Source organism: Drosophila mauritiana, chromosome X (assembly GCF_004382145.1).
Source record: "Drosophila mauritiana strain mau12 chromosome X, ASM438214v1, whole genome shotgun sequence".
Lineage (NCBI taxonomy): Eukaryota > Metazoa > Arthropoda > Insecta > Diptera > Drosophilidae > Drosophila > Drosophila mauritiana.
The window spans coordinates 12,846,688-12,862,966 of record NC_046672.1 but is presented as its reverse complement, the minus strand read 5'-3'; the positions used below and the strand labels follow the sequence as shown (position 1 = coordinate 12,862,966).

The 16,279-nt window shown below is 39.5% G+C and overlaps 2 protein-coding genes across 5 annotated transcripts in view; one reads left to right on the top strand and one right to left on the bottom strand.

Annotated features, from left to right (window-relative positions):
* LOC117148264 overlaps positions 1 to 16,279 on the bottom strand; it is a 45,183-nt gene that overhangs the window by 12,630 nt on the left and 16,274 nt on the right. The gene's annotated exons all lie outside the window — the stretch shown is intronic.
* On the top strand, positions 9,252 to 11,502 carry LOC117148265. The gene is made up of 2 exons (XM_033315577.1): positions 9,252 to 9,466; positions 9,806 to 11,502. Exons 1-2 carry the CDS (start codon positions 9,313 to 9,315, stop codon positions 11,170 to 11,172), a joined length of 1,521 nt encoding a protein of 506 aa, XP_033171468.1. The 5' UTR covers positions 9,252 to 9,312; the 3' UTR covers positions 11,173 to 11,502.

The window sequence follows — 16,279 nt, the reverse complement described above, 5'->3', positions numbered from 1 at the left end:
CAAGAAGAACACTTGACATTTTTTTTATCTTGCCATTTGAATTTGTTGCGCATCGTTTTTCGTTGTATTCGACTTCATTTTTTTTCGCCTCTTGGCTTTTTCGGCCAGCTTGCCAGTGGACTTTCCAGGCATTTTCCTTTTAGCCACGGCTATTTGCTTTGTATTAAGCCAAGACCAAGACAACCCCCAGAAAATTCGTATTCCGTCTGTCTTTTCTCGGCTTGTTCGGCACAAATGGAGGACACTTTGGGTGTCATTAATGATGTCAATGGGGGGGCATTATGGGTCATGTCGGGTCAGGTCGGTGGAATGTAACTCTACACGGCCCGTTTGGCGATTTGTTGTTGTTCTCCTATTGGTTTATTTGCATTCGATTGCTTGTTAATTGTTGCCAGACGAAAAGTTGGGAAAATTGGTTTCGACGTGGCCCCGTGACTGGAAATTGCTTTCCACTTTTCACTGCTATGTTTTCATCTCGATTTCAGTTGCGGCCGAATTTTCACCATTTTCTCCACCTCCACCTTCACCTACCAACTCCCCCCTTCCGACCATTGGCTTTTCCGCAGCTGCCATTTGCAGAAGAAAAGTGTGTTATCAAAGTTGGCCTTAGGTACAAAAAGACCGAATAACAATAGATATATGTGCTGGGGGGTTGCGAATGCTAAAATAAACACGGCACACAATCGTCGAGAAAGAACAAAAGTCCCGGGGAAAGTAAAAGGAAACCAATTTCGCTAAGATGCAAAGGAATCAAACGACAAGCGGCAAACAAAAAAACAAATCAAGCAAACAAAAGTTGAGGGGAAATTCTACGTTTTTTTCTTTACTTTCATCAGGACACTGCACTTCTGATGCTCTCTTTTTCGATTTCAAGGTGTTAAGAGTTTATTTAAGCCACCGTTTCGTGGCCTCCCCAAAAATAGCAAATAGTATTGTTTTATTTGTCTGTAAATCCAAAAATTAAATCATGAATTTTTCCCACTTTTTCGGTTGGCTTTAAGTCACATGGAAACCCTTTTGGAAATGTGGAAAATTCGCAAGTCACGTCGAATGACTGCAACGTGACAGGCGTTGCCACGCCTCCGATTTTCCGATTTTCCAGTGACTTTTCATGTTCCCTTTTGTTTGTATAGAGTTTTTTTTTTTTGCCAGTGTGTGCGTGTGTGATTTAGTGTAAGTGTGCGTGTGTAGATGATCGCTTCACGGCGCCATTGCATTGCACTTCACTTTCACTTTTACTTGCACTTCCGCTTCCGTCGATGTTTCCGTTTCCGTTGACGCTTCCACTTCAGTTTCCGCTCTTCAAATCAAATTCCTATCTCAAAATTCATACCGAAAACCAAATGGAAATTCACTCCCGGCCATGTTTCCTATACCCTTGCAGTAGCTATAAGTCTAACAAGATTGTAACCCCTGAAAATGTTGAAAAATCGAAATATGAAAATGCGATTGAGTTTATTCGTGTTTGCTGTGTGAAGTTTAACATTGTATAATCCTTAGTTTTATCTTTATTGAATTTCGTGCTTATACCAGTCTTATGAGGATACCTAAAGTGGTATCCCATTCCGAAGAATATGTCATAAATCTGGTATACAGCCTGTATTGGCCCAATCAAACCAGGTGCATAAATCATTCAGGTTTCCTACTGCAAGAGTATAGAGGCGATGGCTTTCTTTTTCGGATCTTCATTATTCTCAGTTGACAATTGTTTAAATGGTTTTTTCAAAGGGGGTTTTCTTTCTGTGTACGGACTGGCACACTCACTGTAAGAAGTAACACCAAGCGGCTCTGAGAAAACGCTTTGATGATTACAATTTACAGCGAGCGATGCCAGCCACGGAATTCTCTCACATGCAGCGAAACAACGCGGCGTATGCGTGATATTTTCTCCGCGGTGCCTGTGAGCGATGGTGTGCGTGTATAGCCGTCTGTCTGTGTGTGTGTGGGTGGGTGGGTCGGTGCTGGTGGGTGGCTGCTGCGGCCTTAACTTCAAGCCAAGGAAAACAAATTTTAAAACGATTAAAATCTGTTGCCCAAAACACACAAAAAAAAAAAAAAGTAACTGAAAATCTGAAGAGTAAGCGCAAAATTTTCTTATTAATAATTTACCGAAAAAAATAATGAAAATAATGGGAAAAGCAAAAATAAGCGGAGTCCGTTAAAAGAAATGAAAGCTTTAAAATTCATTAAAGCGCAAATATGAAATAACAGAAAGCGGATAAGATAATAAAGAAGACGGGCAGGCGAAAAAAGCTGCCGCCTTCCCCCAATTTTCCCCCGATTTCTCGGCCCATTTTCCTCCGCCGATTTTCCGGCTTTCCCTGACAAGGGGTTACCTGCACATGGAAGCGATAGGGCAGCAGGCTCTCGGCCTTTTGCCATCCCGCAGATAGATACGAGCAGTCAAATGGCCAAAAACTCAGCCCCGGGACATTTTTCAGGGGGGGGCGGGGGTACCGTCATGCATTTGCATAAAAGCCAACTAATTTTTTCGTGCTACCCTGTTTGCGTTTAATCAAAATGAAGACCACCGTAAACTACGTAGCCCGTTTTTGACGTGTCAGCAACTGGGGAATATTGGCCACCCCCTTCTTTTGAAAGTGGGCGGCGGGGGTCGTTGTAAATTATAATTGGTCACAGAACGCTTAGCCAGCGGCTGGCCAAAGGATTTTTGGCCAACAATTTTGGGGCTAACGACTTCCTCTACGGAATACGTTTACATTTGTAGTTGGAAATTTCGAGAGCAGCTTAAAACGAGCTGGAAAATATGCTGTATATCTTTGAAATACATTACGAAATGGGTTTCTATTTATATTGGATTCATAGATCGAATATTATTTCCAAATCATGAATTAGTTCACTTCCCCCATTGCTATGCATTTTTGTTTTGATTTTTATTCAACTACAAATGCTATTATGTATAATTATGTAAATAAGTGGAAAACCACAAATCGCTTAGTAGTTTTGCAACATATTGTTGCATTATTGGTTTTGATTATTAATTAATTAATGCTTGAATTAGCATTTCATTACCAGCGAATATGAGTTAAAATAATACTATTTGCTTCACATTTCCCGGAATCTGAAGTCGTTGACTGCGCAGTGAAGCAAATCAAGCCCATAATTTAAAGTGAAATTCGAATAACCGAAGGCCGAACCAAAAATGCTCTTAAATGTTGTTTATATTAGGAAATGTTATGAATTTTTAAATATTTACGCATGCTATTAAATAAACAAAAAAAGTACGCGTACGTACGTAATTCTTAATTGAGGGAAAAATGTTTTGTGAAACAATGTAAATGATGCACTTCTGATGCCAACTTGATTTAACCAATTGTGGCCAGTTTATGAGATGAAGTGGGTGCTCTTCACACACACACGCACAGATAAATAAAATTTGAACAATGCCTGCTTTTGTTGTACTGGAAGTGGGAAAAGAGAAAATTGGAAATTCATGTTGACAAGTGGATGCTGCGTTGGCGTCGCTGCCGACGCTCTGTACGTGAGGAAAATTTCAATTTTCAAATTATGCGCCCTGCCTCGCAGGGTAAAATTGCTCATCGAATTGTGGATACCGTGGAATCCATTTTTGGATATCGCTAAAAAATCTCTAGGCTTCTATTCTACTCTTGATTTATTAATATAATTTTAACCACACATATGGCATAATTTCTATTTAAATAAATATTTCCAAAAATGTATTTATATTTCCATGCTGTCGATTGAGTCGCAGATACGCATAGAATACAGGGCATTACTTTGAACAATGCTCGCAAGATTATTGAAATATTTTCGCCATTCCTTCTTTTTATGTGTTAGTGTGTGCGTGTGTCTGCGTAATCAGCAATTAAGGTTTATGGCCTTTAAAGTGCTGGTATTTCGCGCTGTCGGCATTGCCATTTCCCACCGAAGTGCCACTGGAGTTGCATAATGATCGTAATGATCATCAGCGACCCGCTGACCTCATGCACTTTTGTTAATCAAGTTGCAAATTGGCCAATAAGCCGCAGAGAGTCGACAGGACACGTCCTAAAGAGCCATTGGCGAGCAATTTTGTGGTTGGCCCGAGTCCAAAATGCAAATGCTGCCCTAGCTTACTCGGACATGGATACACACACACAGGCACACACACCCACACATTCACGTTAACCCGAAATACCCAGCACACCCAGCATTCAGAAGGACATTGGTAGTTGTGGTACTGGTCGAGTGGCATAACGATCCCCAATTGAGGCGGCATTATCGTAATTATATGCCGGCTTTCAAGCACTAATATCCAATTTCTGAGAGCACTGCAGGCAATACGAAAGATTCCTTCATAATTTCCTCAGCTCAACATTGCTCCTCTACTTTGTTATGTGATAAAAATGAATGGTAAAGGAAATAATTTAATTAGAACCAATAACAATTGTATCGGCTTGTGTGTGTAATTATCAATAAATAAGCCCACATAAAAAGTTTAATCAACTACTAATTAGAATTTCATTTAACAGCTTATATTAATTTTAATTATATAGAGTTTATGTTCCTTCTTCGTCTCATTTTACCAGTTGCCCATGCAAAATGGCATAGTATTTGTAATAAATTTTAACAATACTTATCCTCGCATCGCTGCTCAGTTTTCAACCAATTTTTCATTCAATTTACCTGCAACGAAAGCGAAAAAAAACGAGAAATTGAAACATAAATCACACATGTAATCATTTATTGTATCATATATGGGTTGTAATTTCAGGTTCTTTCGACGGAACAAAAACTTTCGCCAGACTTTTTTGTTCGAGGAACTCGAAAGGAGGGGATGAAAGTGAGGCAAACCAACCGCACGAAATGTCTACTTTTGATGTTGAGATTCGTGTCATCACAGGTGGAATTTGTTGCCCCTGACGATTTTTGACAAAAACGGGGGACGTACATTGAAAAAAACATCCAATTTTATTAGATATATATTTAGGTAGATATTTAGAAACTGCCAAAATGTTTGCAAATGCCTGTTTTTCATCAAATTGTGGAAATTTCCAAAGGCGCTATATACTTTTTTAAATCTCTCAATTATTTATTTGAATTTTCATTTACCAATTTCGATTGGTTCTTGCAGTGCTTTTTATACATCTACGGATGGAATTTGCTGTCTGCTGACGTGTCGCCCGGGGCATCATAAACACTTTGCAACCATATCCATACATCTTGCGCCCCAAAAAGAGGCGTGTTCGCGTTGAAAAGTTTTTCCCAGGCAGCTGTCGCGGCTTTTGCGCTCACAAATGAAGTGCTAAATTATGCTAAATGTGTGACAAAATGTGATTTGAGTGCAGATCAGGTGGCCCTTGGCCTCTTGCCGTTCTATTTACATATAATACGTTATGTAAGAGAGTGAAAGTATATATATGTTATGCTCTCAAAGGCTTGACAGTCGATAATCTGGGCGGGTTGGCATCTATGGCCGTCATCATTTAAAGGACATCTCCTTGTTGCCATTTTGCATAACAGTTTTCCTTATCCGTGTCGCGAGCAGACTTTTTCATGTCGCATGAAAACAAATTACTTTCAAGCGAATAATCTTGCGGGGTTCTTGCCATTTGTTGGGGAAAAGCGCGGGGAAAATCGCGGGGAAAATCGCATGGAAATCGCAGGCAAATCGAGGAAAAGGCATTGAAATGGCGCTGCGAGCAAGTTTCGCTTGCGTCATGGCTTCAATTACAGCAACAGTGTCGAAAGTAAGCAACAGATTCCTTGATTTCTTCACCCCATCCCCTTTTCCATTTCCATTTCCCTGCCCATTTCCATGCCCATTCCCTTTCCCTGCTTATTCATATTTTCTTGATTTTTCTCCGATTTCCCAACGATTCTCGGCGCTGCGATGATATGCGAATAATGTGAGCCAAAAACGGGAACTGGCCCAAACCAGAAGCGAGCAGACCAATCCATAAAGCAAAGCGGGTGCTGCCAGCGGAAATTGAAAGCTTCCGTCGCGAACGGGCGGCGATAAAGAAGCCACCCATCACCCCTTTTCTCCCAAAGGAAAATCACCCACATTCAACCCAAAACTAACCCACAACCCGCATATAATGTGTGTGTGTGTGTGTGTGTTTGACGAAAGTGAAATCAAAGTTGCGGCAAAAATTATTCCATTTTATTCGTTGGCATGTCGGCCAGAAACTTTCGAAATAAGTCTGCATTTGAGTTACAATTATCAGAGGTAAATAAAAGAAATACGAACGAGAAAATTAAATGAGTAAATTACATGAATGAAATTACCCATGAATGGTGAAGGATATAATACAATATAATCTGATAATGGATATATAAAGGAATCAAACTAGTACATAAGCATAAATACAAAATGAGAAGCTGTATTTGAAGCTAAAAGCGAATTATTTTTCCAACCCATAAAAATTGTCAATAAATAAAACTCTAATAGGGAAAAAATAACTAGTAAATATAGGAAAACAGGCAAAAGTCGACGAACTATCGATGTAATTGATTGAGCTTGAGTAATTCGATTCAACAAGAATGATTCATCATTATGCTCGCAACTTTCCTTCCATTAGTCATTGCCTGCAATCTTAATAATTGCCCGGCAAATTTCGTCTAGTGTATGAAATGATTTTGCTATTTTTTCAACGCTCCCTTGCCATATTCTGAACATTTCCCCCATCTTCATTTCCCAGGCTAAGTGAATGAAAGCGAAACTTTAATTGAAATGAACGTTTGGTGTGCGTTTTTGGGTTAAGTGATTGATTATGTCCTGTTTGCCGTGTACACATATACATACATACACATGTACACGGCAAACAAGACATTATCAATCACTTAAACCAAAAACGCACACCAAACGTTCATTTCACGTTCACGTACACATGTACGTGCGCATAAATACACTTAGCGAAATGCCTTAAATGACGTAAATGTGCTCGCGTTTTTCATCTTTAATTGACTTAGCGCGGTATGACATTCCATAATCGGATAATAATTTTTAAAGTAATTCGGAATTTTGTAAATATGACTTTTGATTAAAATTCTATGTTTTTACCATAGCTCGGCTAAAAATGATCATATAGATGAAAGAATGACTGTTTTGAGAAGCTATTTACCAGTGCTAACGACCTCTTTAATTTTTTGAGGAATTTAGGAAAATTAATTTTCGGGTCAATTTTTGCATTTTTTGTAAGGGGTAACATCATCAAAATTTGCAAAAAATGGCGAAAAAATAAATCACACAGTTTGATTGGAAATTTAATTACGAGCTCAACGAGGTATAACATTCCAAATTCAGTCAATTATTTTAAAGGTTGTGACAAAAAAACGGATTATTTTATTACCGAAAGTTGGAAACACGACTTTTGCCAAAAGCGAGATTTTGCAAACGGAATTTTAGTCATAACTTCGATAAAAATTGTCATATAGATGAAAGAATGACTCTTTTGAGAAGCTATTTACCAGTAGTAACGACGCCTATCACTTTTTGAAGGATTTAGAAAAACTTATTTTTGGGTCGATTTTCGAATTTTTTGTAAGGGGTAACATCATCAAAATTTGCAAAAAATGGCGAAAAAATAAATTTTCCATGTTCGAACACAGTTTGATTGGAAATTTAATTACGAGCTCAACGAGCTATGCTATTTTATGGTGAGACACTTACTTTTAAAGTTGTGTCCAAAAAACTGAATATTTTATTAGTGAAATTAAAAAAAATGTTTTTGCAAAAAAAAATATTTCCGATTGGTATTTTCATCATATTTTGGCTAAATATGGTCATAAAGCTAAAAGAATAACTGTTTTGAGCAGCTAATTACCAATGCTAACGATCCCTATATATTTTTGAAGGATTTAGGAAAATAATTTTTTGTGTCAATTTTCGCATTTTTTGTAAGGGGTAACATCATCAAAATTTGCAGAAAACGGCGAAAAAATAAATTTCCCATGTTGGAACACAGTTTGATTGGAAATTTAATTACGAGCTTATCGAGATATGAAATTCCGAATTTGGACTACTTTTTCATATTGTTTTGCGAAAATAATGCTATTTTTAGGTGAAAAATTAAACATTTGTATACGTTTTCTTTACAGTGTGCATTCAAACAAACGCTCAGCGTCACACACATAAATTCTGGTGTTATTTTTGTTATTGTTATGCCGCTTCTGGACGTGGCGGCATCCCCCTAACTACGTCGCACTCACACACACTCACGCAGGAATTGGAAAGGTAACCTGACAGACTGACAGATAGGTGTGTGTGTGTGTGGGTGTGGGTGGGCTGAGTGGGGTGAGTGCGTGGGTGTATACTGGGGTGGACCCCAACTTTGACAATGCCGGTCGGCTACAATTCATTCAGACAAAAAGTTCGCCACAATAAAAACGAACCGCGCGCGAAATCGAATCAATAATTTAATGCAGGTGCTACCTACGCCAGGTTTTCTTTTACTGCCATTTTCCGCAGATATATACCCCACATACATATATATTTATGTATGTATATAGATATAAATATATTCCCCCCGATTTCCGATCACATTTCAACCGACGGCCACTGCTTTTGTCATGTTGGCCACTGCCATGTTGAGGTTGACATACACAATAACAATAATAATAATAATGTATCCAGCCATCGGACTTGGCTTGTTTGCCGCTAGTTAAGGGCCATTCCCCTCGAGAAATTTCCACACCCGCCACAAAATTTCCCCCCGCCCATCGAGATTGGCCGCTTTTCCCGACACATGAGCGGCTTAATCTGAATGAAAATATTGCGCAAGGCCTGATTAATAAAATCAAATAAGTATTTAGACATAATTGCACACATACAAAGAGAAATTGAAAATTTATAAAACTTAAATTAAAATCAATGTCTTCTATAGTTATAAACTCAAAGCAATAAGCTCCGATTTTTCATCTATATCAGCAATCATAATAAGGTTTTATTGAAAATCGTTTGGAAAAACCTTTCATTAACTTAACTGCCTTTCCTTTAATACCAGTACTTTGTCGCAGTGCATTGCTTATTTATATTTTCATATGTGCCACATTGAAATATTTAATTTTAAAATAAATGAAAATATAATTTTAACAAAAATATTTAATGGTTGTATTTATGTATATGTATGTATGTATAATTTATAAATATTCATGTTTAAAAAATTAATATTTGTACTGGCATCAAGGGTATTGAGATGTCAGTTCGTAAATAAGCTGGTTGCTATATTTAGTTGACACCTGTTTGTTTTCTCCAAAATGCACTTGTAGCATAAGTATCTGTCGAATCGCTTAAGTAGATACTGCAAAAGCGAACTCGTTTCAGTGGCTCATTCTGAGCGATTCGCGATGGTCTACTATCAACTGCGTTCCTCCAGGACGCCTCTCCTCTGCAGTTTGGCTCTTTTCGTTCTCTATCTGCTCTACCAGTTACTTGGATCACTCCAAATCTTGAATAACCCACAAGGAACTAAGCCACAGCCAGCATCCCGGCTCAAAAAGGGTAAGTGGTTTGTATACAAGTGAAAAAGAAATATAAGACAGTTGAGGCTACCAATTCGTGTACTTCTTGCAATATGAAAACTAAGTCCATTTAATGCCAACAAAAAACAATTTGCGTATACATTATTCAGAGTGGGTGCTAGCGACCTTTTCAATATATAACACCTGTTTTTGCTGGCTAAAACACGGTTGATGTTTCCATCCACCGATATATTTGTACTGTAAGCAAACATTTTTTTTGTTGACTGCAGTTGCAAGTGAGAAACCAGACTTCGAGTCGGTAAACAACACAACAGACATAATTTATTTAAATTAAAACTCAGCTGGGCTTGTCTTGCAGTTGCTGTTGTTCACCATGGAGCCCATCCAGGAATTGACACCGAAAGCAAGGAGAGCGCGGGATCGCAGCAGGAACCGAATCTGGAGGACCTGCTGCGGAGCAAAGAGAACGAGGACTGGGTGCGGCTGCGGGCTGACCAGTGTGCCCCGTATCCTCGCTACGAAGACATCGAGTTCACGAACCCCTACTTCCAGCTAACGCGGCATGAAAACCTGACGTACTACCTCTATGGGGCATACTACGACCGGAGGCCCACGATACCGGAGATGGTGGTCCTCGGAATGGTGACCCGGTGTGGTGGTTCCTATCCGGCCTCCTACTTGCAGGTTTGGTACGATGGCGATACCCAGCCAGAAAAGTTGCCCGTTCACCAAAGCAAACTGGGCTGGTACCCGGAGTGGGGTCATCCAGAGGCTGTTGCGTTTCCTACGCTCTTTTCGTTTCAAATGAATTCCCAAAGGGTTCCACAGCTGGTGAGTCTGGTCTTCGATCCCTGTGCGGTGCCAAAGAATGCCTTTAAGGTGGTGCCACCGCCACCCGAGGAGCCACCAAATGCACAACGTCCAAAGCGAATAGGAGTTTGTGTGAAATATCTCACATTTCCCGACGTGGACATGACCGATAGATTCGTGGAGTGGCTGGAACTGATGAGGCTACTGGGCGCCACCAAGGTGACCGCTTTCGATATCGGGCAACTGATGCCCAACACAATGAGAACCCTTGCCCACTACACGGAAGCTGGCGACGGATTCTTCGATCTGCGGAAATTCCGTTTTCCCAATGAGACCGCAGATCACGAGACATTCCGTGCGATGATTATCGAGGTGCTGCTCTACAACGACTGTTTGTACCGGAGTCTGTACGATTTCGATTTCGTGGCGGTGGTGGATGTGGATGAGGTGATAATGCCACTGGGTGAGCATCGCACCTGGCAAGATTTGCTGACGCATCTGCAGACCCAGGATGTGAACGCCACCACTCGCTCTAGCTATTGCTTCCGGAATGTGTATTTTTCCAAGCAGCTGCCCGCGGACGAGAGCATTCCGGAACAATTCTTTATGCTGCGGCATGTGATGCGGGTGGCGGAACACTTGGATCCCTACTCTGCGATCAAGTGCCTCCATGATATCAGCTATGTCACGTTGCTGCACAATCATTTTCCCTTTCAGTGGATGAACGCGAGTGACCCTTACCATGTGGGCATCGATCTTGGCCAGATGCAGCACTATCGCTATACGGAAAATCTCAAGTCCTTGGTGGATCCGCCGCCCGTAAGGGATGATAATATCCGACGATTCCAGCACCAACTCATCCACAACTCATTGGAAGTCCATCGGCAGCTGGCCCAGAGTCGAGCAGCATATTGATTATATTTTAATTGCTTTTTCGTTATATTTAAGAGGCTTAAATTGGCGGCTGCGCCGGCCAAGGGCTTTGTACAGTACGTGTCCCACCTTTTGACCCCGGGCCACGTCGGCAGGATAATAATTGCTTATTGACATGACGGAGTCCGGAGTGGTCAGGGCGCCCAGGTGTGCCGCCAGTGTGTGCCGCAAAAGTTTGCTTTTTCCATTTAGCTTAGCCACATCAAGGGCTGTACTTTCACCGCCGGTGATATATAGATACTGCTCACAGTCCACGGGGGATATACAATTGATAAGCCATAGATATGGTGCTCTAACCGCCTGTTATTTTTTTTTTTTTTTAGCATAAAATAAGTACAGGAGCCCATTGCTGGTTTTGTTAGTTTGTTTTAAACAGGTTCCTAATAGATTAAGAGTGAATTGTTATTCTTTTTTGAACTTTAGTTTTTTGTCTTGAATTAAAAGCTTGCATAAATATTAAAACTAAGATAACCTTTTACCTCTAGTTCTAAGAGTGAAATAGGCAACTTCCTTATGGATAATAAACAGATTAAGCTGAAATCCAAATAGAGTAGAATTCAATGACAAAGAAGCCGCAGCAAAGCAACCACTTTCATTTTCCAGCTTGCAAGGGAGCAAAAATTAATTTGCTTTACATTGCAACTTTGAAGTGGACCCGAGAAATTTATGGCAATCTACTTTGGATGTAGAGGCAACTTTGGTATTTGATTCGGTCATCCGGCGCATTCCATTCAGCAAAGAAAGAGCTTCGAATTGCAAAGACTTTGCTGCAGACAACAGACTTGCTGCACATTGCGTATACGCCCAGTGAACCTTGGACAATACTTCTTTTTTTTGTGATTAGTAACGAACGAGCCTTGGAAAACCCAAAAATAGAGCCACTATTGTTACTTTTCCATTAGGCAATTATCTGAGTTTTGAGGTCGTCTCGAAGATTTTGTGTTGGATTTTAATCTTTGGAACTGGGACAGAAAACAATTTGGGTTTTAATTTGATTCCTTTGTAGAAAACGATGCTAGTTAATTCACATAGGAATTTCACAATTTGTGCCGCTTTGAGCGAAGTCCACAATTTATTTTTTCAATTAGTGTGAATCGAGCGAGCCTCGGGTAAATGGGAAAAAGAACCGAATTTAAGCCAGCATTGTGCAACGCAATTTCTTGCCTTTCAAACATGAGTTTCCAATTAGACAACTATCAGATTCTCACATTTCAGAATTGATTTCGATTTATCTGCAGGTCTGAGAAAAACGTAACCAATATCAAAGACTGTCAATGGCAAGATTAAATTGCATATACGCTTATAAATTGCTTGCGAAATGCCAACAGTGCTTTTCAATTAGTGTCGGCTTAAAAATATCGCCCATCACATTTTCGCTCTGTGAATTATTGAGATTTATTTTGATGGGTTTCTTTTAAAATCACGTGCAAGTAAAATACATTTTTCCGCATTTTAAATGACTAAATTCCAAAATTCCGAGAGTCCCGGGCAGTTGGCTGCCATAAATTGAAAACATTGTTTAGGACTTGTGGTTGCATTGTTGTTTTACTTCAATTAAAATTATTGCCCAAAGAGCCAACGGAATAAAAATGAAAACTTTCTGTTGATTCGCTGGCGGGCAAAAATCTGACCAGATTGCAATCAATGCGCTATGAAAAATTGTTCGGTTTTTTTGGCCAGTTCTCCTTTCGATGGCCAAGCTCCAAGTTGGTCGTAAACAATCGACTTGTTTTTATTAATATTCCTTTTTTTCTCTGGCTCGCGGGAGCGGCCAATACAACTCTATTTATTAAAATTCAAATTTATTAACAAGGCGAACACAAAAGCATTTTTTTTTCTTGTTTTTTTCTTTTTTGCAGCCAAACAAGTGAGACGAAAGTGCGTGTCAGGATATATTAAAATATTAAAAATGGACGAGGAAAACGGCAGGGAAATGGCGAACGAAACCGAGCTGACAAATGAACGTTAAAAGTGCGCGACAATTTTTTATTTCCTTTTCATGCCGGAGCCTTTTGAATTTATTATAACACAAATAACAACGGAGGCGTCAAGGGGGGCGTGGCCAGCCCAATGCCAATATCCAGGAAAAATGGAATGGCAATTTGATGGTAGTCGCCTGGTCCTCCTGGCGACGACGTGTTTTTATCGCTGTCTATTCTTGGGCAATATTCTCAAACAATTATCCCGCTAATAATGCATATTAAAATGTAAATGCCCGGCCAGGTGGGCGATAGGGGGCGTGGCCGAATTCATGGCTCCAAATTTATGGCCAACAGCCGTTGACAAAGCAGTGAATAATAGAACGTACATACAAGCGGCCTGTAAAACCGAAGGCTCTAATTAATGCCAGCCGTAACTTGGGCCAAATTGATGGCTAAAATAAAAATGTGCTGCTGAGAAAACAGGTTAACTCTCATGATCACTTTTGAGTTAATCGTTACAACATCCGAAGATAAGTATGAAAATGTTCTGTACTTTGTTATTAAATCTTACCAACGAGCTTACTACTTTTTGATTTTGAATAATAACTAACTTTTTTTTTTATTTTAGAAATATTCCATTTGTATAGGGGCTACTTTTAACTTGGCAATGAAAAATAAATCGACTCCCTGAGCCAAATGATCGGGCGTCATATTTGGAAACACATTTAGTGTAAGCTCTTGGCCTGGCTTCCTCCTCCTGGCCTCCTGGCCATATCATTGTATGGCCCAACTTCCGCTAATGGGCCAACTTGGCATCATCGTGGCAACAGTCACGCGCCCATTTCGCAGCGATATAATTCGAGACGCGTCGGACGGCCCTTGAACTGACTTTTCAACTTGGATTTGGCCCGACTTCCTTTTTGGCCCGAATTTCCGGCCAGGCTATGTATACGGTATATTTCATAAATTTAATTGTCACGTACTCACATGGATCTAAGCGTGGGCTCTTGCCGCTATTTGGGATGGCATATAATACGTGTTTATAACTGTGTTGCGCGATTTAGGCCATAAACGTGTGCTCCGTGACCTACGTGGCGTATACGTTACTTGTGACGCGCTAAATGATTTATTTACTGTATTTATTTAATCTATTTGATGACCCTGGACCCCTGATCTCGGCCAAAACTTTAAGGTGCTTGCGATAAATTATTTATTTGCTCAATGTTATTTGTGGAAATTCACTCTTCATTTGCTTTCAAGCTTAACCAATATTTTCTCACCATTTATGTGTGTGCATTATTTATGTTCTTTGCATTGAACTTTATTGACAAACAATAATTGCCATTAATGGCAAATAAAGATTTATTCTCATAAACAAATTTGCATATATTTCTTATTTCAACAAAATGTTGTTCTTTTTTTGGTTTTTTGACAAATAATACCTTAATCTGTATTGCTGCAGATTAAAATTAAAATAATAAATTGTAAATCATTTCTGATTTTATAAAGAAAAGATGACATTGATTTTATACGCCTTATGCCAAGATTTGAGTAAGGAGAAACTTTTGCAATTGCGGTCCATTAATTTTTTATAAACTATTTAAACATTGTTGTGTTTGCTGCTGCACTTTTCTTCAACTCTTTCTTTTTTTTTCTCATCTTAACAGTTAAGCAGTTGCACTGGCTTTTCCCACTTTCCTAGGAAAATATGGGATGTCGTTTCTAAACAGCAAGTGCTGCACTCGAATGTGACACGCATCAAATCACTTTACTCGAGTGCACCCTTAATGTCGCTTCAAATGAGCGAAGCTGAGCACTAATACATATGCTAAGGGTTGCCGAATGCGGATGCGGATGTGTGTGAGAATGCGGATGTGGATGCGGACGTGGGTGGATTGTGCAGAAATAACCCAAGTTAAATGCAGTCGGAACAAATGAAGTTTAATGGCAGTAACTTAACATGTGCTAAATATTTAAGAATATATCATAAATGCTAAAAAATATGTTGCCACTTTTGATGAATTTAACACAAAGACAGCGGTAATTTAATGAAATCGATTAGAAGCTATCAACTGTATTCTCAAAGTATCCATAGTTCTAATTGCATAATTGCTCGTGAAATCATTGAATAAAATCAAGAAAGCCGTTTGCCGAACTTCGCTTCGTTTATTTCATTTATTTCGGCATATTGTAATTAAAATGGACGCCCGAGTTTCGGGCACAAGTTTCGTAATAAAAATCCAGTTAATAAACTTGCGCGTTTCTGCTCGAGCATTCAAAATACAGAAATTCATATAAGAGGTCTTGTAAATAATGTTAAGAAATGTTCCGTTATTCGCTCGCTGTGTTTTTGGGGGATTTTAATTAAATCGTTTGCCTCGCGCCGGCGAAAAAATAAAAAAAAAAAAAAAAACGAAAGGAAATAAAGTAAAATGAGAACCGAATTGAAAGTTTATGTCAGCGAAAAATGGCGGTTATATCTGTCTGTGTGTGCGTATCGTTATGGGTGTGTGTGTGTGCGTTAGTGAGAGTGTACGAGTGCATGAGTGTGGGTGCGCAACCCGACGTCAAATATGTTTGAACAACTTTATTATGCAAAATGCCAAACATTCTCCAACTTGTAGACGTGGCGCTCTCGCCTCTCTATCTCCCCTTTCTCCGCTTTCACCGCTTTCTTCTTCGGCTTCTCCCTATCTGTGCTAGTGTGTGTGTGTGTTTGGTTGTGCGAGTGTGTGAGGATGAGTAGATTGCTGTGCGCGCAAATCTCATTTGAATTATAATGATGACGCCACGCACACACACACACAAACAGACATATCGCAAAAAAAGCGAAAAAATGGAGTTTATGCCATAGAAGGGTTGTTTTTTTTTGGCTCGAATGGTATATATCCTTGCAAAGTAATGCTGATTATTACACGATCTAGAAGATATATATACTTTTCTATCATTTATAATGACTAATGCTAGATTAATTAGAGAAACGTTTAAAGTTAATGAAATAGTAATTTTTTATGATCCCATTGCCGAATATGCAGCAAATTTGCCTGGGTATCAGCTGGACTGAGTCCCGATTTGGCCATAATACCCGTAAAATGTGCCCGACGCCTATCGTGCATATGGCAAATATATATATATATATATTTTTGTGTGTGTGTGTATGTTTGTGC